This window comes from Adelges cooleyi, unplaced genomic scaffold, assembly GCF_023614345.1.
Source record: "Adelges cooleyi isolate 19-005CV unplaced genomic scaffold, UGA_ACOO_1.1 ACOO_flye_CR_arks_rails_tigmint_CR_PRNA_18, whole genome shotgun sequence".
Taxonomy (NCBI): domain Eukaryota; kingdom Metazoa; phylum Arthropoda; class Insecta; order Hemiptera; family Adelgidae; genus Adelges; species Adelges cooleyi.
In genome coordinates, this window is record NW_026095838.1 from 38,335 (window position 1) to 65,623 (window position 27,289).

At 33.5% G+C, this 27,289-nt stretch overlaps 1 protein-coding gene across 2 annotated transcripts; it reads right to left on the reverse strand.

Moving 5' to 3' along the window:
- Window positions 1-2,481: 2,481 nt before the first annotated feature.
- On the reverse strand, window positions 2,482-20,333 carry LOC126833102 (uncharacterized). 2 transcript variants are annotated; one of them, XM_050564252.1, is made up of 13 exons: window positions 20,267-20,333; window positions 20,171-20,200; window positions 20,005-20,058; window positions 19,764-19,823; window positions 19,391-19,420; window positions 19,274-19,300; window positions 19,070-19,120; window positions 18,750-18,779; window positions 18,476-18,496; window positions 18,092-18,112; window positions 17,236-17,349; window positions 16,697-16,849; window positions 2,482-2,841 (listed from the first exon to the last, which is right to left on the reverse strand). In XM_050564252.1, exons 1-13 carry the CDS (start codon window positions 20,325-20,327, stop codon window positions 2,702-2,704), a joined length of 792 nt encoding a protein of 263 aa, XP_050420209.1. In that variant the 5' UTR covers window positions 20,328-20,333; the 3' UTR covers window positions 2,482-2,701. The 2 variants fall into 2 exon arrangements, with proteins under 2 accessions (XP_050420209.1, XP_050420207.1); XM_050564250.1 differs by lacking the exons at window positions 16,697-16,849; window positions 17,236-17,349; window positions 18,092-18,112; ... (7 more) ...; window positions 20,171-20,200; window positions 20,267-20,333 and adding exons at window positions 3,383-3,496; window positions 4,243-4,263; window positions 4,628-4,648; ... (7 more) ...; window positions 6,510-6,576; window positions 7,311-7,448 and having other exon boundaries at window positions 2,482-2,994.
- Between the last annotated feature and the right edge of the window lie 6,956 nt (window positions 20,334-27,289).

Here is a 27,289-nt window from a genome sequence, read left to right on the forward strand (position 1 = left end):
TTGATAACATCAAAAATTTAATCGTTTGTGTTGTTAAAAAAAAAAAAAAAACATTTTTCAGCCGAGTCTGCAACCACGAAAGAACATGTCTTGTTGAAGTACTGAATAAATGTAGAGTAGCGGTGGAATTAAAGATGATGAAATAATATATTAACAAGTTGGCATCTAAGGTGGCTAGTAAACAAATCAAATTTCTGGCTAATATTTTAGTGTTTAATATTTGGCTTAAAACAATTCATAAAAATATGACCTCTTAAATTATTGAATTCATTTTAGTTTAGCTCTAGTTTGAACGTTGTGAATGCAACATATACGTCCCCAACCCCATCCCTCATCTCTAATCTCTTATCTCCTATCTCCTATCTCCTATCTCTTACTCCCTATCTCCCATCTCCTATATCCTATTTCTTACGTCAATAGCTAAACACTTTTAATATGTTCACCTACGCTGTTTGATAACATCGAAAATTTAATCATTTGTGTTGTTAAAAAAAAAAGGATACTTAAGTAGTTTAATTTATATAAATTAAACTACTTAAGTATGCCGAAATGCCGAAGAGAATACTTTGACAAAACCAACTACTTCAAAGTTTGACTTCAAAGACAAAAAAAAATGTGTGATATGATGTATAACGTATATATTTAATTAATGTTTACCATAATATTCACGTGGTTTGTTGACTGGATCAATTGCATATAAACTCTGTATAATATCGTCAATATTCTTGACCTTTTTCGCAAACTTGAGAAAATCAGCCATTTTAATTTTACCACTTTCTTCTACAATATTGTTATCTACGAGATATGATAAAGCTTCATCGAACAAATCTTTCATAGCCTGAAATTGTTTTTATCAATACTGTTGTAATACTATACATAAATATAGTATCAGAGTGCGAGTAGTGATGATAATCAAGTATTCAACACAAATAAAGTTATTACAATAATAGATATATTATACATAGAATATATACAACACAGTGAAACAGTAATACACTAGTAATATGTATAAACTGAATAGAAATACTGAGCCCCGAGCCTTTAGATCAAATGCTATTTATATTAACCCACAAGGTTGCACGCGTCTACACATACACGTGTGCTTACAAAAACAACTTTGTTTTTCTATAACATTTCCTGGTTAACAACTACGTATTTTTATTATACAGATAAACAACATATTTATATATTGTGAAATACTTCCTGATATATAGAATATTAATTATTATTCCAACAGTTTTTGGGTACTATTGATATATTTTGGAATGCAAGTGCGTCAGCGACGTCATCCTCACAGCCGCTGAAAATCATAAGCTTACCGCCCATCTTTAAAATTGGTAATTTAGCACGAATGAGTTCGCTTAATTTTTTTGGTTTAAACCTAAATTGAATTCTATGTTAGGATTTATTAACAATTATGTTATTACTAGGTACTTAGAGTAGGTAAAACGCCCGACCAGGTTATCGTTTTATAGCAAATAAACCAAAATATTTGTCAATCTGCAAAATTTCAATTTTAAATAGCTAAAATTTGCCGCAGAAAATTCAGGTTTTGTCTGAAATAGTTAATACATCTTCATGTTGATAAAACATTTTTAACACTCAGTTAATTAAATGTAAGGATCTGAGTGGATATAATGTAGTTCATCACGTTAAAATAACAATGGCTTTGCTAAATTGTTTTAAATAAGTAACTATAGTTCCCATATGAATTTGATTCGATATTTTTTTTTTGGATTAATAAACAATCGAATCTTATCATTTGAATAATGCGTATTCATTATCTATGACCGTTTGCACGAATTGTTTTTTAGTTCAGTATTGTGTACATTGTAATGTTGTTTAACATTGCAAAGGCAGCAATTGTAAATAAAAACAAAAAAAATGCCATTTTGCACAACACCTAAACTAATATCCATTTTGAACAAGACATTGCCAACTGACGATTTACAACGATTCACAAAACAAAACGAAAATTCTATTATTTTTTAAAGTACCTATATTCATAACCTAACCTAGAATACAAAACTGAAAAATACAGAATGAACTAGAACACAATAAAGGCTATAATAAAAAAAAAAAAAAATAGAACGAAGGCATCTAGTAATTCTATATTACATATTATTTTGTATGACCGCAAACTCGTTTTACATGTGTTAATAAATCGACAGTTGACAGGTACATTTGACAAAGTAAATTTTCATTATACTGTTGTTTCTTGTATTGCCGTTGAAGAGGCAGGCGAACCACCCCTATATTGTATATCCCCAAAAAAATCAAAAACATTTATTGATATGAACATTAAGTACTAGAAAGTAAGAGTAAGTATTAGAAAAAACATCTGTCAGCGCTACAACAGGGTGCACAGCGTCTTTATTTTTTTGAATAGTAACAAGTTGTATTGATACATTCCAATTCATACTATTAAGTTTGAAGTAAGCAGTATATAAGTATAAAAACAATAAATAAACAACAGGCGTGTCATTAAATAGTGAGGAAAACTGTTTATTTATTATATACGTTCAAAATTATTTGACAATAAAGATATGTGCGAGTTATGTAAAGCATGAGTTAAATATATTTATAATAGTACCATACAATATATGTATTAAATATTAAAAACAAACTGGTGTGAGAAATCTAATATAATATTTATTTAAATACTTTAATAAAGATATTAACTTAAAACATTAACCGTTAATTATCGTAATATTTCTGTATCTAGTAACTGACTATAAAGGTGTCCGAATTTACCTTGTATTAATACATGAGGTTGACCACGGTTTACTTCTCGAAATTCGTGGTCTCGTACTATGTACTTTCTTTCGCCGCCCATTATACCTATAACGGCGCAAATAGGACCAGTTTCATGCGCAGTGTCAGTACTTCGATCTTCATCAACACGCACAGCTCGTGCGAAATCGTAGTTAATACAACTCGATGCCAATCCTACTATAAAACATCTCTCATCATCAGTATAACGATGATCTTGGTCTAAAAAAATATGAAAAAAATTAATTGTCAAATGTAGCTGCAAGATACAAACAATACAAGTGTACAATAAAAAATATAGGAAAAAAATAAAACTCTAGACATTTTTAAAAAAAAAAACATTATTATTGAAATCATTTAAGTTATGATGATAACTGTTATGATGACTATAGTCATCATATTATGTACACGATAATATAATGCAGTACCAGTTTCGTTATCTTAATACCCTAATAAAGTAGACCCACACACACTCACGATCATTTAACTTTTTTTGTAGTGTTTTTATACAACGTGAACTCAATTTTTCATTCTGTATAGTATACTACACAGTAATATGGTATATACTATGGTTAAAAGAGCAATTAAATTATAACAATATAATACTTACGCTGCAAAGGTAAAAAAACATCTTCCATGAGGAGACTCCACAAAGCTTTTCTAGTTTTTTTCCTTAGGATATTTGCAACTTTTACTATTTCTCCAAGTTGTGGAATAGGATCTTCTGTAATACACAATACAATTGCCAGTACAGTGAGTTCTAAGCATAGCGGGAACGTACCAAATTGAAATAGGAGAGGTTACAGTTCTATTTTCAGATATGTAAAAAATATTGTCAATAACTTATTTATTCATTCATTTTTTATAAACGGCCAAAAACTCTTGAAATGTAATATAAAATGAAACAGCCAGCAAAAAAGAATATAAAACAGAATTATGAAAAAGAACAATAACATATTATAGTACATAATATACATTATATTAATTCTGAGGTGGCACGAAGGAGAATCAAAATATTATTCTTGAACTTAGAGCGTAAAGTTTAAAGAAATAAACTTACAGAGTCAACTAAAATTCACGTCACTTCTATTTAGAAAATTATGCATTTTAAACATTTTTTGATAATTATTTTTATAATAATAATTTTATGTAAATAAATCAAAAGAAAAATAAATACCAAAATATCTAAGACAAAGACACAGATCATAATAAAATTCAGAGTAAAACACAATTAAGTACTTCAAGTTTTGGTAGCATTTTATAACGGTAAGAAGTTAAACAGTTAACCTACAAATAATGACACCACTTTTTTATATAATAGATTATATTAATGATTTTTTACTGATAGCTTTCATTCCTGCCATTAACGAGGCGTGAACTGCTTCTTTTTAATTCAAGAAATTTCAACTGATAATTTAAGTCTAAAGAGCTATTTATGACTAACTAATAAAATAACTAATGCATGCTTACCTGGTGAAGGCAGATTAATAGCTGCAACAAAAATATAACATCTCAATATAATCGGAAAAAAGTCTCAGATGGAGACACTGTGTAACTGATAGTTAAAAATATAGTAAAGAAGACCGGTAAAGCGTTTAAATTTGTTTATTTAGTATTAAGGCGGCAACGACTAGGGTTGGTTGTTTGACAATATGACCCTTCATTGTCATAATTGCCATATTTTCTAAATCTTAACACTAACATCCAACTACGTTCAACTCAAAAAATAAATCTGGCTGGTAAAAAATAACTTAATTGAGTCAATGTAGTCATTAAATTTAATAGTTGTAATATCAGTTGCAATATTTCGGTAACGATTTTTAATGGTAAATACTAATAAAATGTGCATGCATACGTGTCCGAGGCGGTTTCTTAGCTGTAACAACAATATATCACAATTAATATAATTGGAAGAAGTCGGAGAGAAAATCGAAAGAAAGATAAATATCCAAGTCTCTGACAAAAACACTCTATGTAACTGATAATTAATTATAAAGCGCTTAAACTTGTATTTTTTAAACTTTAGATTTCAATGCTGCCGAAATTGAGAAGTAGACTGCTTCTTTTAAATTCGAGTAATTTCTAGTAAATTAGATTGATAATCTAAGTGTAAAGAGTTATTTACTTACTTATCGAATTTAGCGGTACCGGTTCAAGACCTGTTACGAAAATATAAAATGTCAAAATAAAACAATACACGAATAAAAACCATTTTAAACATTTTTAATTAGAATTCACAATAAAAATGATTTTAGTAGGAAGTCCCGTTTGAATTAACGATGTACATAGATTTACGAACAATCATTTTACGTTAGGTAAGTAACATATCGCATTATGAATTTGAAACAAATAATCTAATGTTTATCTTTTTTTATTTTTTTAACTTATTGATCATTTTTAATTTACCTGTAACACTGGTTAATTCCTGTTGAAATCGTAATTGGAATTCCACGTATCCTAAAAGTGAAAAAAAGTTAAATTTTAATGTACACCTTAATTCAAAATTGAAATCCTCATAGAAGTACATAAATGTTCTCGATCTATATTAGTTATGTACGTATGGTAGTAGAAAGCCTTTTAAGTTTGGAAAGTTATAAAAGTAATTATTACTGTTTAGATTTTCACGTTCCGCACGGTCTGAAATTAAAACAAAAACACGTTTATACCTAATGAAAAATCAAATAACTGTATTGAAATATAACCACAAAAAGCTAAGCAAACTAATACCTGGTATTGCCACCATAAACTTCATTTTATCTGAAATTAAGACAACACAAATTGATTACATGTTCAATTATATTGAAATTAATTTTATTATTAAGACAAAAATCAAGATACAAAATAAATGTTTTTAAATTATTCGGTAAAAATATGATTTTATTTTATTTTATTAAGTGCAGTGAAAATGTCATCATTATAAATTAGTAATTTAAAGCAGACGTAGGGTAGAATAAAATATAAAGATTATCTAATGTTGAAAGAACTAACACTATTGTTGTATATCAGGAAGAATCATTTAGATTTAAGAGTGAAATTTAAAATTTATATCACGAATTCAAATCAGGTTCTTAATATCGTGTATAGAATCCAGCCAGAGCTGCAATTATGTGATGTATAAAAGATAATATAAAATATCGATTTCTTATTAAATTTCTGGCACGAGCACAAAAATCTAACTTAATACTTTCATCTGGTTATATTTATGTTTTTATTATAAAATAGTTTATAACTACCAAAGGCGAAATCAGTATGACCTGATATAACCATTCTTTTTATGGTATACTCGAATGCATCTAGAATAATCAAATAATAGTTAAAAATATAAAATCATAATTTAAGTATAAATTCTCAAAATAAAAGTATAAAATAATTAAGTGGTGACTATTTAACTTATTGCTAGTTACTTACTCTGTATGTTAAATAACCACACAGCCATTATATTATATCAGTGTATTATTTTAAGTTTTCCTTACTTAATTTTTCATGACGAAATGACTTTATGCGAACAGCACGGTCAATAAGTCCATCTAAATTTATTACATTTAAATTACTAAATTATTTAAATAATTTACTTTCAATTTTTTTTTTCAAAAACAAAAAACTTAAAAGCAATTATGTATGAAAAAGAAGGTTACTGACTTGTACTGTAAACCGCTTTATAATAATCCCCTGTGAAAAAAATTAGGTTTAGTTTTTTTCTTTTTTAACCTACTCGAATACGTAAAATAAATAATTACTCATATTATAGGCCAAGACATTCAAAAAGGCACATGACATTAAAACATAATAAAGTTGCATTTTTACCTGCAAATAATAAAAATACATTATATTAATCGCCATAAATACACCTAATCATTTTCATTAGAAAAGGTGCAAATATTTTTTTAATTGCACTCTTTTAGAATAGTCAACCCTTTATATATTTTTTTTAAGAAAAGCAAAAAATAAAATTAATTTAATGTCGTGGTCAAGTTATGGTTGTTACGGAACATTAATACTGGAACGGATAGTTCTAGGTGTTCAGTAAATTAATACAAATGAAAGTGATAAAATTATTTTCAGAAAAGAACCTTATGTGCAAAACTGTTGATAGTCATTAACAGTTAGTGTAACTTATTATATTCACAGTAAATGGGGAAAGAAATAGGTCTTATCAACGTTTAACTTTACAATAAATACATTGGGAAATTCGATTACAAAAAAGACCATAATTAAAAAGTTGTTTACGATTTATTAAGTTTTAAATCGTTTTTCTTTTCTTTTATTTTTCCGACAGTAGAAAAATATAAAAAAAAAACTTTTAAATTAAAAACTGTAAAAATGCTTTAGAATATATTTATTGAAACTAGCAGGGCGGTTAAAAAATTATCGCAAGCCTAATACACAAAAAAAGGTAAAACTAAATAAACCTATGAAAAAATTCAATTATAAAACTAATGCTATTATTTCAAAAAAATATTTCATACGTTAATGTTACGAAAAAGTTTGAGGAAAAAATATGAAATATTAGAAAAAAATGATATAAAATGCGTACTTACCAACTTTGAAGACTAAGTCTGTTACTTGCTAATATTATAATTTTAACGATCAAGTATTTTAGTAAATTTAGGACAGTTTGTTAAAATGTCTTAAAGTGATTTTCTTGCGATATGTAGATGGGTTTATATAACGACGGAAAAAAGTAAAACCATAATATATTTTGCAGGGTTCCTTTGTTTAATTATTTACATAGCCGGGTTTTTTTTTACAATACGATTGCATATTTACATTATTCTGACGCAGTCTTAAAGCTGTTTTTCTTATTTTTTGTTTTTCAAATCGATATTCAAACCAATGTTTGTATTGAAATTTGTATTCGTATATTGCTTTTTGTTCTATTCCATCGACTAAAAATTGCACATAGCTTTTTATTTTATAGTTCTTCGCTATATTTCTTCGTATGATGAAAAGAAATTAGAAGTAGATATTTAATAATATTTCATTTTCAATGCGACAGCTGCAAAGGTATCGGTTTTGTATTAATGTGTTTTTTTTTTTGTCTGTACTCACAGTAACTTCGAGGATTATACCGAACCATCAAAAGTTGACAATTTCACAAAATGTACTATTTACATAAGATTTGCGCACATAGATATTTTATTATTTTACAGCTACTGCCTTTAACAATCCGTGAAACGAAAAGTAATTTGAATAAAAAAAAAAACCTTGCGCGAACGATTACAGACAACGACTACGTGTGTAAAGTATGGCTTTCGGCCGATATACATAAAGCATAAAGCCAGTACAATTGGGACGGGAATTGAGTTGGACCCAGCTGACTGAATGTGATAAAATCACATATAAATAAACGTTTCTAAGTGAATCTATAGAGAGATACAACTATCGTTACTAATAGTATTGTAACGACATGTATTTTAACTATTAGGTTGGTTACGATTAGGGTTGGTCGTTTTTCTGTTAAAATACGTTGCCGTTGTTACCCATATATGGTAACCAAAGATAAAATGCAAATATATTGCAGATGCCTATTGACTGTTAATCCAATCTCACTAATTGCAACTTACAAATGACAGTTATCAAAGTTTAATTTTTCCCTTTAGCTGGGTTGCAGATTTTTTAGAAAATTGTATATTCTAGAAAAATCTTTGGAATGCTGAAAAAATAAATTTGTTTTAATACAAGTCAAAACGTAACTATAACTATAATCAGTCCATAAGGTATTTTCATAAGCTTTTAAACGCAGTAGAATATAGACCCAGGTGTATTAAAAATGTACATAGTTAAGCATAGTTAAAAAAAAAAACATAGTATGCCTTGGTGTTGTTTAAATGGAAAATGGATAATACCTTTGCGACTAGCTTGATATTTTAATTGTAAGTTACTTAGTTAAATTTTAGCTAGACACCAGAATTTGGTGTTATGGCTATTTAGAAATGGAGTTTTAAAAAACCAAACTGCACACATTTGGTTTTTGTATGTCATTATGAGAAATGTGGCGCTTGTGTTTTTTTTTGTTAAATAAATTTATCGCTGTAACATAAAATGTGGCGGTTTATTATTTTTTCTTGTCTTGATTTATTATGCTTAACCATAAAAAAACATCCAACTACACAGTAACTAAAAATGTAGCAGTATTATATTTGTATAACCGCAAGACTAAAAAAATTCAATTTAATGTATTATTGTTGCGTTGGTTGGGTTACGACTTGTGGCGGTAGACCATTTTGTTGATAACAAATGTAGTAATTGACCTGTAACCTTAATTAAAACGAAAAACTCGTCGCCTTTAATAGAAGCTAAAAACCCTGCGAAGCTAAAAACACATGCAATCTATTTGACGGATGTTTATGTTGAGACTTATGAGTCTTAATTAACTTCTTAATCTCGAGTAAAAACATAAAATATTGAATAACACAACAAGGTATTGCCACTTATTTGTATTTACTTATTGTGATTATTGTAGATATTTATTATTCTTTTCGTGTATACAAATTGTCTCGCAAGCAATACAATTTTAAAATGAATAACTTAAATTTATATTTGTAAAAAACTTACATACTACATATTATACAATACATTATATTAAACATGCATGTAGTTTGTAGCTATTAGTATAGAAATACGAAATCTAAACTCAATTCATACCGAATTGTCTTCCAACATGTTTTATTTAAAAATATATTGTAGATAGCTAGAGAAAGGAAGGAATGCAGAGAAAATCGGAGAAGGATGTAAGATAACATAATCAGGGAAGACTAGTATCGGCAATGGTGTAGGAGTGATAGTAGATGAGTAGATGAAAGCAAACGTGATAGAAGTTGTTAGTAAAAGTGATAGAGTAATAATAGTAAAACTAATTCTAAGGAATAAGGAGTTGAATGTTAATGGTCTTAGATTTCTAGTGTGAAGGAAAGAAAGTGAACAAGAGGAAAGGTACAGATAAATAAAGTGCCGAAAATTAGGCCGTGAAAGTAAACTGGTGAAAAAAGCTTGCATACGAATCCCCAACACCATGGGATACATTTTTATGTTGAAATATTTTTCGTTACTAACCCAAAATAAATACTTGGTTTGTAACAATGGGAACCACGGTACTCGAAAGGTAGGTGATGATTCATTTTATGTTGTGGCCAAAAGTTTTTAAGTAGTTTTTTAATAATTGGCCTTAATTGATTTATTGGCAAAACATTCACTTGCCTAGTTATTTTGAATCAATTTAACCATTCATTAAAGTTTGTTAGTTGTGAAAACAACATATAATTTTAAAAATGTGAATATAACATATATGCCCCTCCCCCATTCCCACCCACAACCCCATTCCCAACCCCATCCCTCATCTCTGAATCTCCTATCTCTTACCCCTATCTCCTATATCCTATCACATTAATGTAATATTTTCATTTCCATTCCACACCCAGTCCAGCCTCATACCCGCCCCATCCCCATTTCCATCTCCATTCCCACCCTCATAAGAAGGACATATAAGGATATAGTTTCTATATACTTCTATATTATAGAAGGATATGTATAAGGATAAATTTTCGATGTCGGTGTCGATTTTTCCGGTTGTATTCCAAAGTAAAAATCATATCTCTTATCTTTTATCTCTCTTATGTTATCAGATAAATCAGCTGATTTTTTTCGTTATGATAACCGGTGTCGTTAATTGGTGTAGATTTTTCGTGTGTATGTGTGCCAAAGGAAAGACATAAAAATGTCAACAAAAGTTATTTGTGAGGAAAATGAAGGAAGAAGATTTGTGGTTTTATGGAGCATGGAGAGAAAAGTAGATGACATTTGGAATAGGTTAGTAAATGGTATAAAGACGGTAGCAGTGGATGTTGTAGGTGAGAGTAAAGGTAGTATGACACAGAAAAAGAGAGGATGGAAAAAGACTCAGTTTTTTAAATAGCAAAAAGATAGAAGGAGAGAGGATTGGTTAGAGTACAAACGATTAAATAAAAAAGCAAAAAAGGTAGTGAAGCAAGCAAAAAGTATGATAGTTTGTACGAGAGATTAGGAACAAAGGAGAAGGAAAAACGTATGTATAAATTGCCCAAGATTTAAAAAAAAAAGTCCAGATATTTTTAGAATGTGTGGTGTATGAAAGAGTAAAATAAATAAGTTCTGACGTGTCATGAGGATGTGAAAAAGAGATGGCAAGAGTACTATGAAAGGCTATTGAATGAGGATTGTTCAAGGAGGAAAGAGAGCAGGTATCATTTAATTTAAGTATGGTGAACTTAACTAGGAGGAAGCAGTGTGGAATGCGGTTAAAAAGATGAAAATAAAGAAAGCGATATGACCGGTTGGAGTACCAGTGGAGGTATGGCAGGTGTTAGACAACTTCAGTAAAGGGTGGTTGACAGATTTCCTTATCACGGTGTTATAGGCGAGAAAATACCGGAATTGTAGAGGAAAAGTATTCTGGTACCAATATTTAAGGGCAAGTCCGAAGACATGGTTGAGAGACTTGAAGATAAATAAATCGACAGTTGACAGGTACATTTGACAAAATAAATTTTCATTATACTGTTGTTTGTTGTATGTAGACATGAACAACGCGGAGCCGAAGGGACGTGGACGTAATAGGAGCAAGTCGGCCAAGAGAAAAAAGGAACGATCGGTGTCCAGGAAGGACAAGAGGTCCAAATCGCGACTAGCGCGGAGAAAAGAAAAATTAGCGGTGAACCGGGAAACAACCCCTCCACCCGCATACCGAGTGACAACCGCGGGCAAGGACTCCAGCGAAGTCAGCTCATTTAAAGGGATCCTGTGGACCTCTATTGTAGGTAGGGTAAAGGCGCCCCAATTGGACATGAAGACCACCAAGTCGGGCAAGGTTTATGTTAGAGGGATAAATGAAGAAACAAGGGCTGCATTAGTGGAGGTGGCTAAGGAAAAGACATACCTACTGAAAGCCGAAAGCGCAAGGTGGCCGAGAGTCCTTATTAGAGGCATCGACTCGTCACTGCGACCCGACCTGATCCCGCAGTCTATCGCATGCCAAAATCCGGACTTGGGCGTAGATGAAAAGACAGCGACAGAATATATAAAGCCAATTTTCAAACGTGGCCCGAAAGAGCAGGCAACAGTACACTGGGTAGTTGAATGTCACCCAAACCTGCACTCCCATATGTTAAAGAGAGCATTGTATATTGGCCTTTATTCGTGCCCAACCAGCAAGTTCGAGGAGGTGACGCAGTGTTATAACTGCTTTGGTTTCAATCACATTGGCTCCAAATGCAGAGAGGCCCGCAGATGTTCCCACTGCTCCTCAAAGGACCATATCAAAGAAGCGTGCCCTAACCTCGCCAACGACCCCAAGTGCAATAACTGCAAAGGGAAACACAATTCTCGGGATCCTACGTGCTCATCGAAAACAGCAGCTATCGCTGATATGTTGAGGCGTACCCAATTTTGTAAAGAACAATGAGCATCACAGCTCTAAAAATCGTGCAGCACAATCTAGGACGTGGCACAGTAGCGAGTGAGCAGTTATTAGAGTACTGCCAATCTATATGTGCTGACATTGTGCTAATACAGGAGCCATATACCCGCGGAGGCAGATTGATAGGGTGGGAGCAAAGCCCCTATCGCGTTGTCTTAAGCAAACCCGCAGCGCGGACAGGAGCACGCTCTGCACTGCACTACGCGGCGGTCGCTATCCTGAACCCGAGCTTGGTTGTCGTCACACGGGAGGACATGACTACTGAGTTCCTCACGACAGTGTCAGTGGAAAGCCGAGACTCCAGGCTAACGATCATATCGGGTTACTTCAAATACTCCATTGCCACCATTGATCACGCTACAGCCCTAAGGAGGGTTATTGAAAACATACAGGGCGAATATCTCCTGGCGTTGGATGCTAATGCATTTTCGGAACGGTGGTTCAGCTCCCTGACTGACCACAGGGGCCAACACGTAGAGAGTCTCATTGATGATCACGATCTACGCATCAATAACGTGAGATCAAATCTCACGACCTTTTCGTCCACGAGGGCCTCCTCGAATATTGACGTTACGCTATCTACGCCAGCGATCGCAAACCATATCACGCGATGGCGTGTCATTGCCGACCAAACTTCAAGTGACCATAGAGTGATCAGATATGATCTGTCTCTCTCCCTGGTCTCTGCCGTCTCTCGTGCCAGGAGAGTCGAAATGGGCAAAATTAACCACGCGAGATTCGGTCAACTGCTCGATCGTTCCCTGGAAATCGCAGAACTCGTGCTCAACCGTGGGGACGTACACGATAGGGCCAGCGTCATATCTGACGCCATTTCCTCTGCCGCCAAACAATCGGTACGAACACGTCTGGTCGATCCGAAGCCGTCGCCTCCTTGGTGGTCACGAGACCTCAAACTCAAACGCGCCGAACTTCGCCGCGCGGCAAGAATATCGCGCCGTAGCAATTCTGAGGAATCCCGTGCCCATTACAACGTGCTTCGTAATGGTTATACTGCAGAGCTTCGCAAAGCCAAAACCCTCTCGTGGCGCAAGTTTTGCACCATAGACGGAACGGCACCCTGGGGCAGGGTGTACCGTTATGTAAAGAAGGGCTCCCGCGAGTCCACGGTTTTGCGCTCACTGGCCAAACCGGACGGTGTGCACACGACCTCACCGGATGAGACTGTTCAGCTATTACTGGACACTCTCATACCACACGAGCTAACAGTGGATCCCCTGCCACAGCCTATGGGTGTGGACAGAGAACTGACTAGCAGCCTAGTCGACCTCAAGTCAGCATTATGGAGGACAGCCCCGAATAAGGCTCCCGGCCTGGATCTAATCACTGGTAGAATGGCTCGTATGGCATGGCCATACGTCAGCGAGCACCTACTAGGCTTAGCCAATGACTGCTTTAGGCAATGTACTTTTCCACAGCCGTGGAAGAAAGCCGACGTGGTGGTAATCCGGAAGGGCCCGAATAAGGACCCATGCCTACCGAACTCATACAGACCAATTAGTCTCCTGCCCACGCTCTCGAAAGCCGTTGAATTTCTGATATGTGACCGCATAAACCAGGAGATCGCTCCGAATATAAGTGCCAATCAATTCGGGTTCAAGAAAGGACGGTCGACTGCCGATGCCATCGACTCTTTGCTCGCGTGGACCAATGATTCGGACCAGAATTATGTCCTTGGTGCCTTTCTTGACATTTCGGGTGCCTTCGACAACCTGAAATGGTCAACGTTGTTGTCCGATATGGACAGACTGGGCTGTTCAGCCAACATCAGGAAGCTCACCCTGAGCTACCTAGTGAATCGGACAGCAACAATGACGCTCGGAGGCGTGAGCAAGACTGCCACACTCACAAAGGGGTGCCCTCAAGGCTCCTTGTTCGGCCCTGTGCTCTGGTCAGTGACCATGGAGGACTTACTCCTTTCGGAGCTCCCTACCCACTCGCACATACAAGCGTATGCAGACGACATCGCGGTTCTCGTTGCCGGAAGGACTCGCAGGATTATAGTCGAGAAAATGGAGGACGTGTTAAAGATTGTCCAGCGCTGGGGTGATGACAGGGGTTTACGCTTCTCCACGCAAAAATCCACTGCTCTCATCTTAAAAGGTAACTTGGTACCTGGTTTCACCGTGAAATTCGGCAACGGTAGGATCGCTACGGCGAAGCACGCCAAATACCTGGGCATCACCATTGGTACCGGCATTTCATTCCGACAGCAGATCGAGGACCTCCGACTAAAAAACCTCGATACGTTCTCAAGGTTAAGAGGAACCTACGGAGATCTATGGGGGAACGATAAACGGAATTTACCACTGCTGTACAACAGCGTCTTTCTCCCGAGAATCCTCTACGGCGTGCAGTTTTGGTACCCGGTTGTAGCAACCAACCGTGGTATTAAAATCATGGCCCAATTGCAGAGACGAGCCCTGATTGGTATTACTGGCGCGTACAGGACTGCAGCCACTTCGTCGCTCCAAATTATTGCGGGAACGTTACCCCTCGACCTGATGGCTCGATATCAGGCCGAGATAGAAATGCAAAGAGGCAACGACCCAGAGGCGAAGGCCACCGCCTTGCGTGAGCTATGGGAAGTGCTCTGTGATACTTGGCAGTCCAGGTGGGACAATTGTACAACCGGTAGGTGGACCTATAAGTTTTTCCCGTCGGTCAGGCGTAGGCTCGCTACACCGCTGCAACTGAACCACTACATAGCTCAGATATTTACGGGCCACGGCGACTTCAAGGGTCGTCTCAACTCCCTTGGCCTCTCTGACACCACCGAGTGCATCTGTGGCGCGCCATTCGAATCCGCTGAGCACGTTTTATACGAATGTCCGTCAGCGCGGCCAGCTCGCGAGCGGCTAGAACTCGCGGTCCACCGTGCAGGTCACTTGTGGCCCTGTGACCCTGAACTCCTGGTCTCCACGAGAGGCTTGTACAGCGCGCTCTCAAGATTTGCTAGGGAAGTCCTGGTAAACCGCCGTCGTAGGTGAAGACATTGCCTCACCCCGAGCCATCATCAGGGAACCCGCCGGCGAGAGCGGCCTCGCTTCCGGCACGGATAAATCCGTAAAAGGTTTCTTAATGCCCTTAGTCTGGGCTTACTGCACGCCCACCGCGCGGGTGCGAACCCAACTCCGGGGTACGAGTCAAAACTGCCACCGAGTCCGGGCGTACTGAACGCCCACCGCGTGGGTGCGAACCCAACTCCGGCATGAGTCAAAACTGTCCCGCGTCCGCGAATTGATCGACGCGTTCGCGTCACAGACGCGAGTCTGCCGGCAAGAACCAACGGTGAGCCGAGGTACGGGGGCACTACAAAACCCACTCTGCCGAGAGTTAAAAAACGAAGGTATGGTCAAAAAAGGATTGGCGCCCGAGCCGAGTGGTGGAGGACCCACGACCATATGTGTGCGCGATGTGCACCGAGCACTAAGTACTATTGTTTATTTCTTTCTGAGAGATGTGATAAAATCACCGCCCACACGGGCAGCAACTCAGGGGTGGTCGAACGACCGACTGGGCCGAGGAAGGCACGGTTGGCCACACTGAGTCTCTCAGGGGGGTCGGTCGTGCGCGGGGCGCGGGCGGCTGGGTAAAACCAGCCGCGACATCCCTGTGGTTAGGGGATCAGAATTCTACCAAGGTTTCGTACGCCTGTCGTAAAAGGCGACTAAAGTACGCATAGAGGCCTGATGCGAAGTGGCCCTTCTACAGGATCACTTCTCTTGCGACATACCTTCCCCGGCCCGCAATTAGCGCCTAGCGCTACAGCGGTCCGCGGTCGTAGGGGATCCCCCTTCGGGGGCTAACCACAAAAGCCAAGGTACACCTGTTGTTTGTTGTATTGCATTTGAAGAGGCAGGCGAACAACCCCTATATCGTATGTCCCCAAAAAATCAAAAACATTTATTGATATAAACATTAAGTACTAGAAAGTAAGAGTAAGTATTAGAAAAAACATCTGTCAGCGCTACAACAGAGTGCACAGCGTCTTTATTTTTTTGAATAGTAACAAATTGTATTGATACATTCCAATTTATACTATTAAGTTTGAAGTAAGCAGTATATAAGTATAAAAACAATAAATAAACAACATACGTGTCTTTAAATAGAGAGGAAAACTGTTTATTTATTATATACTTTCAAAATTATTTAACAATATGTGCGAGTTATGTAAAACATGAGTTAAATATATTTATAACAGTACCATACAATTTATGTATTAAATATTAAAAACAAACTGGTGTGAGAAATCTAATATGATATTTATTTAAATACTTTAATAAAGATATTAACTTAAAACATTAACCGTTAATTGTCGTAATATTTCTGTATCTAGTAACTGACTATAAAGGTGTCCGAATTTACCTTGTATTAATACATGAGGTTGACCACGGGTTACTTCTCGAAATTCGTAGTCTCGAACTATGTACTTTCTTTCGCCGCCCGTTATACCTATAACGGCGCAAATAGGACCAGTTTCATGCGCAGTGTCAGTACTTCGATCTTCATCAACACGCACAGCTCGTGCAAAATTGTAGTTTATACAACTCGATGCCAATCCTACTATAAAACATCTCTCATCATCAGTATAACGATGATCTTGGTCTAAAAAAATATGAAAAAAATTAATTGTCAAATGTAGCTGCAAGATACAAATAATACAAGTGTACAATAAAAAATATAGGAAAAAAATAAAACTCTAAACATTTTTAAAAAAAAACATTATCATTGAAATCATTTAAGTTATGATGATAACTGTTATGATGACTATAGTCATCATATTATGTACACGATAATATAATGCAGTACCAGTGTCGTTATCTGAATACCCTAATAAAGTTGACCAACACACACTCACGATCATCTGATTTTTTCCGTAGTATTTTTATACAACGTGAACTAAATTTTTCATTCTGTATAGTATACTACACAGTAATATGGTATATACTATGGTTAAAAGACCAATTAAATTATAACATTATAATACTTACGCTGCTCAGGTATAAAAACATCCTCCATGAGGAGACCCCACAAAGCTTTTCTAGTTTTTTTCCTTAGGACATTTGCCACCTTTACTATTTCTTCAAGTTGTGGAATAGGATCTTCTGTAATACACAATACAATTGCCAGTACAGTGAGTTCTAAGCATAGCGGGAACGTACCAAATTGGAATAAGAGAGGTTACAGTTCTATTTTCAGATATGTAAAAAATTATTATCAATAACTTATTTATTCATTCATTTTTTATAAACGGCCAAAAACTCTTGAAATGTAATATAAAATCAAACAGCCAGCAAAAAAGAATATGAAAAAGAACTATGACAGTCAACAACATATTATAGTAAATAACATAAATTAAATTAATTATGAGGTTGCACAAAAGAGAAACAAAATATTATTCTTGAATTTAGAGCGTAAAGTAAAAAAAAATAAACTTACTGAGTCAACTAAAGTTCAGGTCACTTCTATTTATAAAATTTTGCATTTTAAACGTTTTTTGATAATTATTTTTATAATAATAATTTTATGTAAATAAATCAGAAGAAAAATAAATACCAAAATCTCTAATAAAGACAAAGATCATAATAAAATTCGGAGTAAAACACAATAAAGCACTTCAAGTTTTGGTAGCATTTTATAACGGTAAGAAGTTATACAGTTAACCTACAAATAATGACACCACTTTTTTATATAATACATTATATTAATGATTGTTTACTGATAGGTTTCATTCCTGCCAAAAACGAGGCGTGAACTGCTTCTTTTTAATTCAAGAAATTTCAATTGATAATTTAAGTCTAAAGAGCTATTTATGAATAACTAATAAAATAACTAATGCATGCTTACCTGGTGAAGGCAGTTTAATAGCTGCAACAAAATTATAACATCTCAATATAATCGGAAAAAGTCTCAGATGAAGACACTATGTAACTGATAGTTAAAAATATAGTAAAGAAGACCGGTAAAGCGTTTAAATTTCTTTATTTAGTATTAAGGCGGCAACGACTAGGGTTGGTTGTTTGACAATATGACCCTTCATTGTCATAATTGCCATATTATCTAAATCTTAACACTAACATCCAACTACGTTCAACTCAAAAAATAAATCTGGCTGGTAAAAAATAACTTAATTGAGTCAATGTAGTCATTAAATTTAATAGTTTTAAAATCAGTTGCAATATTTCGGTATTGATTTTTAATGGTAAATACTAATAAAATATGCATGTATACCTGTCCGAGGCGGTTCCTTAGCTGTAACAACAATATAACACAATTAATATAATTGGAAGAAGTCGGAGAGAAAATCGAAAGAAAGATATTTATCCAAGTCTCTGACAAAGACACTCTATGTAACTGATAATTAATTATAAAGCGCTTAAACTTGTATTTTGTAAACTTTAGATTTCAATGCTGCCGAAATTAAGAAGTAGACTGCTTCTTTTAAATTCGAGTAATTTCGAGTAAATTAGATTGATAATCTAAGTGTAAAGAGTTATTTACTTACTTATTGAATTTAGCGGTACCGGTTCAAGACCTATTACGAAAATATAAAATGTCAAAATATAACAATACACGAATAAAAACCATTTTAAACATTTTTTATTTATAGAGTTCACAATAAAACTGATAAAACTAAATCTATATTAATGTAAAATATGTTGTATACATAAAAATGATTTTAGTAGGAAGTCCCGTTTAAATTAACGATTTACATAATTTTACGAACAATCATTATAACGTTAGGCGAGAAACATATCGCCTTATGAATTTGAAATAAATGATCTAATGTTTATTTTTTTAACTTATCGATCATTTTTAATTTACTTGTAACTCTGGTTAGTTCCTGTTGCAAACGTAACTGGAATCTCACGTATCCTATAATTGAAAACAAATTCAACTTTAATGTACACCCTAACTCTAAATTGAAATCCCCATAGAAGTACATAATTGTTCTCGATCTATATTAGTTATGTACGTATGGTAGTATAGAGCATTTTAAGTTTGGAAAGTTATAAAAGTAATTATTACTGTCTAGATTTTCACGTTCTGCACGTTCTGAAATTAAAACAAAAACACGTTTATACCTAATGAAAAATCAAATAACTGTATTGAAATATAACCACAAAAAGCTAAGCAAACTAATACCTGGTATTGCCACCATAAACTTCATTTTATCTGAAATTAAGACAACACAAATTGATTACATGTTCAACTGTATTGGAATTAATTATATTATATTATATTTGAAGACAGAAATCAAGGTACAAAATAAATGTTTATTAATTATTCGGTGAAAATATAATTTTTTTAATTTTTTTAAATGCAGTGAAATGGGCTGCAATCATAATATGAAGTATAAAGGATAATTTGAAATATAGAGCTCTGATTGGATTTTTGGCTCGAGCACATAAATTCAACTTAATACTTTCTTGAAATTCCCATGAAACGGTTATGGATTATTTTTGGGAGTTGCATCTTGTTATATTTATGTTTTTATTATAAAATAGTTTATAACTACCAAAAGCGAAATCAGTATCATCTGATAAAACCATTCCCCTTATGGTATACTCGAATGCATCTAGAATAATCAAATAATAGTTAAAACTATAAAATCATAATTTAAGTATAAATTCTCAAAATAAAAGTATAAAATAATTAAATGGTGACTATTTAACTTAACACTAGTTACTCACACTGTTATGTTAAATAACCCCACAGCCATTATATTATATCAGTGTATTATTTTAAGTTTTCCTTACTTAATTTTTCATGACGAAATGACTTCATGCGAACAGCACGGTCGATAAGTCCGTCTAAATTTATTACATTTAAATTACTAAATTATTTAAATAATTTACTTTCAATTTTTTTTTCCAAAAACAAAAAACTTAAAAGCAATTATGTATGAAAAAGGAGGTTACTGACTTGTACTGTAAACTGCTTTAAAATAATCCCCTGTGAAAAAATTAGGTTTAGTTTTTTCTTTTTTAACTTACTCGAATACGTAAAATAAATAATTACTCATATTATAGGCCAAGACATTCAAAAAGGCACATGACATTAAAACATAATAAAGTTGCATTTTTACCTGCAAATAATAAAAAAAAACATTATATTAATCGCCATAAATACACCTAACCATTTTCATTAGAAAAGGTGCAAATATTTTTTTGATTGCACTCTTTTAGAATAGTCAACCCTTTATATATTTTTTTTAAGAAAAGCAAAAAAAAGAATTAAATTAAATGTCGTGGTCAAGTTATGGTTGTTACGGAGCATTAATACTGGGACGGCTACTTCTAGGTGTTCGGGAATTAATACAAATGAAAGTGATAAAATCATTTTCAGGAAAAAACCTTATGTGCAAAACTGCTGATAGTAATTAACAATTAGTGTAACTTATTATTTTCACAGTAAATGGTGAGGCACCTATTCTTGTTAAGGTTTAATTTTACCATAAGAAAAAACATAAATACAAAAGAAAATTCGAATATAAAAAAAAAAATCACATTATTTCAAAATTTTATATATAAAAAGAATAAGCCAATAACAGCAGATTACTATTAAATTGTATACAAATTATCAAGTTTTAAACCGTGTTTGATGTTTTTCTTTTGTATTTACCGGCAGTAGAAAAATATTAAAAAAAAACTTTTAAATTCTACCCAAACACTGTGTTGTTGTTACGGTGTTTAATGTATTGAAATGTAATCATTCGATACAATAGGATGTTTGTTACAATGTTTGATCGCGTATTATGTATAGATCACGCCTGCAAAAAACACTTGCTTATATTCTGGTTGTATTACAGAGTAAAATCATTGATTAAACATATTATAGATTTACAATAAAACAGCCAGTATAGTGGGGCCGGGCATAGTGGGGACGAAGCATAGTTGGGTCGGGGCGCAGTGGCGGTGGGGAGGTCACAGGTTTACAGGAATTAAAACAACTGAAAGTGATTTTACCTGAGCAAGTCAGTACAGTGGGGCCTATGCACAATGGGATCAAAGCATAGTGGGGACGGATAGTTCACTGGGTTACAGGAGTTGTCATAAATAAAAGTGATCACTTAATAATAAGCTCTTTGATGCTAATTTGAAAGCGCTGCACCTGACTTTTGTGGTGGTTTATACTGTGCCTGGTTTGTATTTAATGGTTTAAAACGATAGTATTACTTAATTATGAACTTGATGTAAAAGGACTGGTGGATAAAATGTTTTCAAAGGTCTAAATGAGGAAAAAAAATTTTAAATTAGAAAAAAAACGAATAAAAACATATTATTGAACGTGTATAGTTTTACCATTTATGAAGTTTGATAAAATTACTTACTTGAACAATTGTATTGAAAATGTATAGCAGTTTAATAGATTGATTTGATGGTTTTCTTACGAACTGGCGAATGGCTTGTGTTATGTCGATTGAAACAACAAAATTTAGATATGTTTTGCAGAATTGTTTGTGCGAATTTATTAACATAAGCAATATTAGTAATTTTTCGTTATGACTAACATATTTACATTATTCTGAAACAGAGTTTAACACATTTACTAACCTGTTATTTACTCTACAAAACCCATAAGTTATTAGGTATCTTTAAAATATTACAATTTAAAACAAAAGCCAGCGCAGAGGAACTGGGACATATTGGGCACGGGGAGTATTAGGTATTTATCATACATATGAACACTTTTTTTCTAAAATATGTTATTATATTTTATAGGTTTCTCCGTAACAAAACAATACTACAGATATGTATATGATACAAATTGTTCAACGGATAACTTATGGCAATAAAATTGAACTTTATTGTTTGTTGAATCACATTGATACAAATATATTTTTTGATATTAGTTGATTAATTTTTAAAAGGATATACTATTTTTAAGACCACCTCACGTTGGCAACGGTTCTTTTCGGTCAAAATTTAAAAATAATAGATGTAAATTGCAACAACTTTTGCAGTGTTGTCATTAAGAACCAAAAATAATAGTAAACAACCAAAAAACGGCACAGCAGAGAGTAAGAAATTAGTTAGGTCAAATCAATTATTATTAAATCCCAAAGAAAATTTAATCAAATTCATATTGTGAATATGTGAATAGTAAAAAGTAGTAATAACCAGCATAGCGATTTTGTTTTCAACAAAATATACTGACAGCAGTGTAAAACAGAATAATTGTTTTTGAACACGAAAGCTAACCTTGCATCAACATAGTTCTTTTTTGGGATAGAAATTTCAAACCAGTATAGTCCAAAACCATGCACAGTATAAACCAACAAACTATGAAAGTATTAAAGAGGTGTCTTATAAAGTAATTTTATCACGTTCACATATAATAATTCCTGTAGACCTGTCTTCTGCCCGTTCCCACTATGCTCCAACCCCACTATACTGGATTACTCTGATAAAATCACTTTTAACAAAACCGTTTGATGCTGCTTTGTAGATGCACCTCACATAAATACTTCCTTACTGTGTTGGTTCATACTGTGCTTGGATTGAATATACTATCCACAGAATAGCACCGAAGCGTTTATTTAATAGTGATTTAACACTCAACTGTACTATAATCATTATTTGATATAATATTATTCTTTGCAACCGATTATGTAAGTATTATTTTAAAAAATATATTTCGGATAAATATCATCAATATATTTTATTATTTAACCATTTAATTAGTTTCTAATAAAATGCTAATACCTATAGCAGATATTTGGGTAAAAAACAAAGTTTAAGAACGCAAAATGAAACAACAAAAAAAGGAAAAAGTTAATGAGTACCGACAATGAGTTTTATCCAATTAAAAACTGCTAAATGTAGAACTGGAGTAAATTCTACAGCAACAAAATTCTAAAAATATTAAAAAGTAATAGCTTTTTAACTAAAATAATATCATCCCAATTGTTCAACACAATAAACTTACCAAACATATTATGAACCGGGGCTACACCTAAAATGATAACAATTGCGCGTATTAGCCTTCGCCTCATGGTCGCTAATTAGCAAAAAATCATTTGTGTTGTTAATCGTCCTAACGATTCGCGCGTGCCCTTGTACGCATTATAGTTAATCGCCCTAGCGATTCGCCCGGACTACACATAGTCGTGTTTTGTTGAAATCGCCCTAGCGATTCGCTCGTACCTCCGTACGCATTAAAATAAAATCGCCCATGCGATTCGCATGCACCCTGGTGCATAATTAGCTCGCCCAGCCGACCGGTGGTGTGTGTGTCGGAAGATTCATATGTGTTGTCATCATCGAATCAACGTCAATCCGTGTAAATAATCAATGGTCGATAAGTACCATCTATTATAATATATTTGTTGTTCTATATTGTTGCGCCGGATGGCATTAGATTATAAGTATTCTCCCCCCTGTCCCCATTATTTAATAATTTTACATTAATATTATCATTTGTTAATACATACACTTTTATTGCATTTAATTTCTACATATCTATTTATTGTTTAGTACCATCTTTTATCTCCATAACATACAGTCCACTTTATCCCCTTTTATCTTAAGAATCCTTTAAAAATTGAACCACGCTAATAATCCGACCCAACCCGTCTATAGATATCCGGGCGGTCGATTAAACATTTTGGTCCTTCGGGCCGGATATTCTTAAAACGTAATCATGTCGAAAAAAGGTGCAAAAACCACGGGTAACAACAAGGCGCTTGTTATCGCTCGGTTATCACGCGATCGTGCGTTAAAATCGATAAAAGAAATATACGCGATCGCGGAAAGGACGAAAAGTGACCCATCACTAACGCCTGAATTAGAAATTCGTTCTCGACAATTAGATTCCCTTGCTATGCAATTTCGATTACACCAAGATGCTGTAATTGAAGCTTCGGTTGACCGAGATTTGATCGAAGAATTCGAATGTATTGATTCTCCAGTTACTGACGTAATGGAGACGCTTATTTTTAAAATCAATTCAGTTTTAACGCCAGTCACTTCCGCGAGTAACATATCGACACCTATAACGCCTCAACCGCAATACAGTACATATTTACCGAATTTTGATTTGCCTAAATTTGATGGTAGTCCCGAAAAATGGCGATCATTCTATGAACGGTTTGAGTCTTTTGTTTCCGCAAGAAATGTTAATAAAATCGACAGATTTCATCTATTATTATCATGTTTATCGGGTCCAGCGTTAAACACAATAAAGTCCTTCCCACTCTCGGTCGCCAATTATGACGACGCGTGGGGCGCTCTCATAACGCGTTATGAAAATCAACGGCTCTTAGCATCGGTACATTTAGATAGAATATTTTCGTTCAAACCTATTGCTACAGAGTCATTATCCGCATTGAATGGTTTTATTGATGTGTTTAATGATAATGTAACAGCCATAAAAAATCTCGGTGTGGAGGATTTATCGGGTTTTTTATTATTTTATATGGCCGCTAAGGTATTAGACCCAGAAACACGCCGTTTATTCGAAGCCACGGTGACGCAATCTAATATCCCAAACATAGACGATTTAATTATCTTTGTTCGCCAGTGTACGCATTATAATAAAATCGCCCATGCGATTCGCATGCACCCTGGTGCATAATTAGCTCGCCCAGCCGACCGGTGGTGTGTGTGTCGGAAGATTCATATGTGTTGTCATCATCGAATCAACGTCAATCCGTGCAAATAATCAATGGTCGATAAGTACCATCTATTATAATATATTTGTTGTTCTATATTGTTGCGCCGGGTGGCATTAGATTATAAGTATTCTCCCCCCTGTCCCCATTATTTAATAGTTTTACATTAATATTATCATTTGTTAATACATACACTTTTATTGCATTTAATTTCTACATATCTATTTATTGTTTAGTACCATCTTTTATCTCCATAACATACAGTCCACTTTATCCCCTTTTATCTTAAGAATCCTTTAAAAATTGAACCACGCTATAATCCGACCCAACCCGTCTATAGATATTTGGGCGGTCGATTAAACAGTCTCTAATAGCCTTTTGGTCCCTTCTATGAGGGGGGGGGCATAGTAAAAATTTGACCTATATTACAAATATGAACTAGCCAACAAAAAACTAATACTTTCAGAATAACAGTCAAAACAAATTATCAAGACAAACCATTTCCTCGCTCACGACAACGGATTCAGCAAATATTAAAAAAATTAGTAACAAAATTAAGACCTTGAAATGCATTTTATCTATCTACTAAAAACTTATATGTAGCTGTGCGATAAAACGATTAATTTTTACCTCAGTTGTATTAAGAATTAAAAAAAAAATTCAAAACAGTAAATAAATATTTATAAAATATGTTTGCCGATATGTATTCAGGCTGCTTCATTATTGTAAATATCTATTAACACATTAGTAACTTCCATATATTCATATTATATTTACTGTGTATAATTCATAAAAAGGTATTTTCAAAAAGGGTATTTTCAAATTATGTTCTTAAGTCGTTAAAAATTATAAGTATACGATCTTTAGAGGTATTGTGATATATTTACATCGCAACAGTCGTTGTAAAAAACAACATGTTAAATTTGCTAATAACGTGTTTGCATAATAACCGCGCAATTTAAAACAGTACAAATTGTGGGAAAATATTGTATTCATTTTTAGAAAAAGTATTGTTAGCTTTTCTGAAAAAAGCTAGACATTCTATCTAAAAATGCTTTTTAAGTGTAACACGTAAAATATTAATGATTAGATATATCAGGGTATTTGCTATAATTATTGAAACATCGAGATTCTACCGTGCAAGAATTAAATTAGGTCAAACATTTAAATACAAAAACAACTGCAAAACAAAATATGTTAAGAAAAACACCTCGTTTTCGATAGAAAAATAAATAATAGACCATACAATTTGTAAAATACGAAGATTCTTATAATATTCAATGTTTGTGATACCTATAGGACCTATTCACCGTTTGTTTACATTACAACAATCTGTGTGGAAAACAGATGGTTTGGATGTTGGTCTAGTATTAAAAAAGTTACAGTGTATACAACAAAAAAAAAACACACATTATGGTAAAACTAATAGCATCCCTGCTTTGCATTGAAGCTAATAACTACAATAAAATTATACACATTTTCTTGTAAAAATTGACAACTGTTAATATGTTAAAACATAAAAGATTATAATACAAACTAAGTATTCAAATGCTCTAATTAATGTATCTGTAGACTTTGTACGGTGAATGTAATCCAGCCAATTACATTTATTTTATTGGGCTAGATCGGTCCGGGCTGTGTAGAGTCGGACTGAAAATATTTTTAATTACTAAAATAAAATTATTCTATATTGATATAAGTAGGAATTACAACCTAATTAGAAATGTATATTATTATACAATTATTCGAATATTCGAATCTTTAAAAAAGAGGTATTCTATTCCAAATTACAGCCCTATTGGATATCTTGTATTCTAGTTAACATGTAATTTTATAATTATTGTGTTCATACATTCAGATTCCCTTATTATCTTACATTACAATATAATATAGGTTCAAACAAAAAACTTATTTTTCCAACAACAGAATAAAATCTATAAAATATTTTACTGTATAGCATATACACATAACTGTTCAAATAATGTTAAAACTTAAAAATTCTAACAGTTATTAGTAATTTGTTTACATTTCAACAGTCATTGTGAAAATACTGTATTTTATGTAGTTAAATTTATATGATTATTGATTAAATACATAAGTGCCCCTTTACATGTAGCTAAATAGGTAAAATAACATTTGTTTATAGTTATTTAAAAAACAAACGTTTAAGAGGCCTCTACACCTGCGTTTTTTTAGTCGAAAACAACTCATACTAATTCAAACCTACTGTTCCTAAGAATACTCCGATTTAAGTTTTGAAAAAATATTTGTATTCTTCAAAACATTTTCAAGGCATCGGTCGTGGCACAATTTTAAAATTATTTTTAGTTAATTAATTATTTCAGTTTAAAAAAGTTAAAAAATTTCATTCTTTTACATTGAAATAATTAATTAACTGAAATTAATTTTAAAATTGTGCCACGACCGAT

Excerpts from the sequence above, each read along its gene's own strand:
- LOC126833102 (XM_050564252.1), bottom strand. The coding sequence starts at position 20,327 with ATGCAACTTTATTATGTTTTAATGTCATGTGCCTTTTTGAATGTCTTG. Across the intron at positions 19,824-20,004 it reads ATTTCGTCATGAAAAATTAA|ATGCATTCGAGTATACCATA; the intron begins GTAAGGAAAACT and ends TGATTATTCTAG. Across the intron at positions 2,842-16,696 it reads TCCTATTTGCGCCGTTATAG|GTATAATGGGCGGCGAAAGA; the intron begins GTATAACGGGCG and ends GCGCCGTTATAG.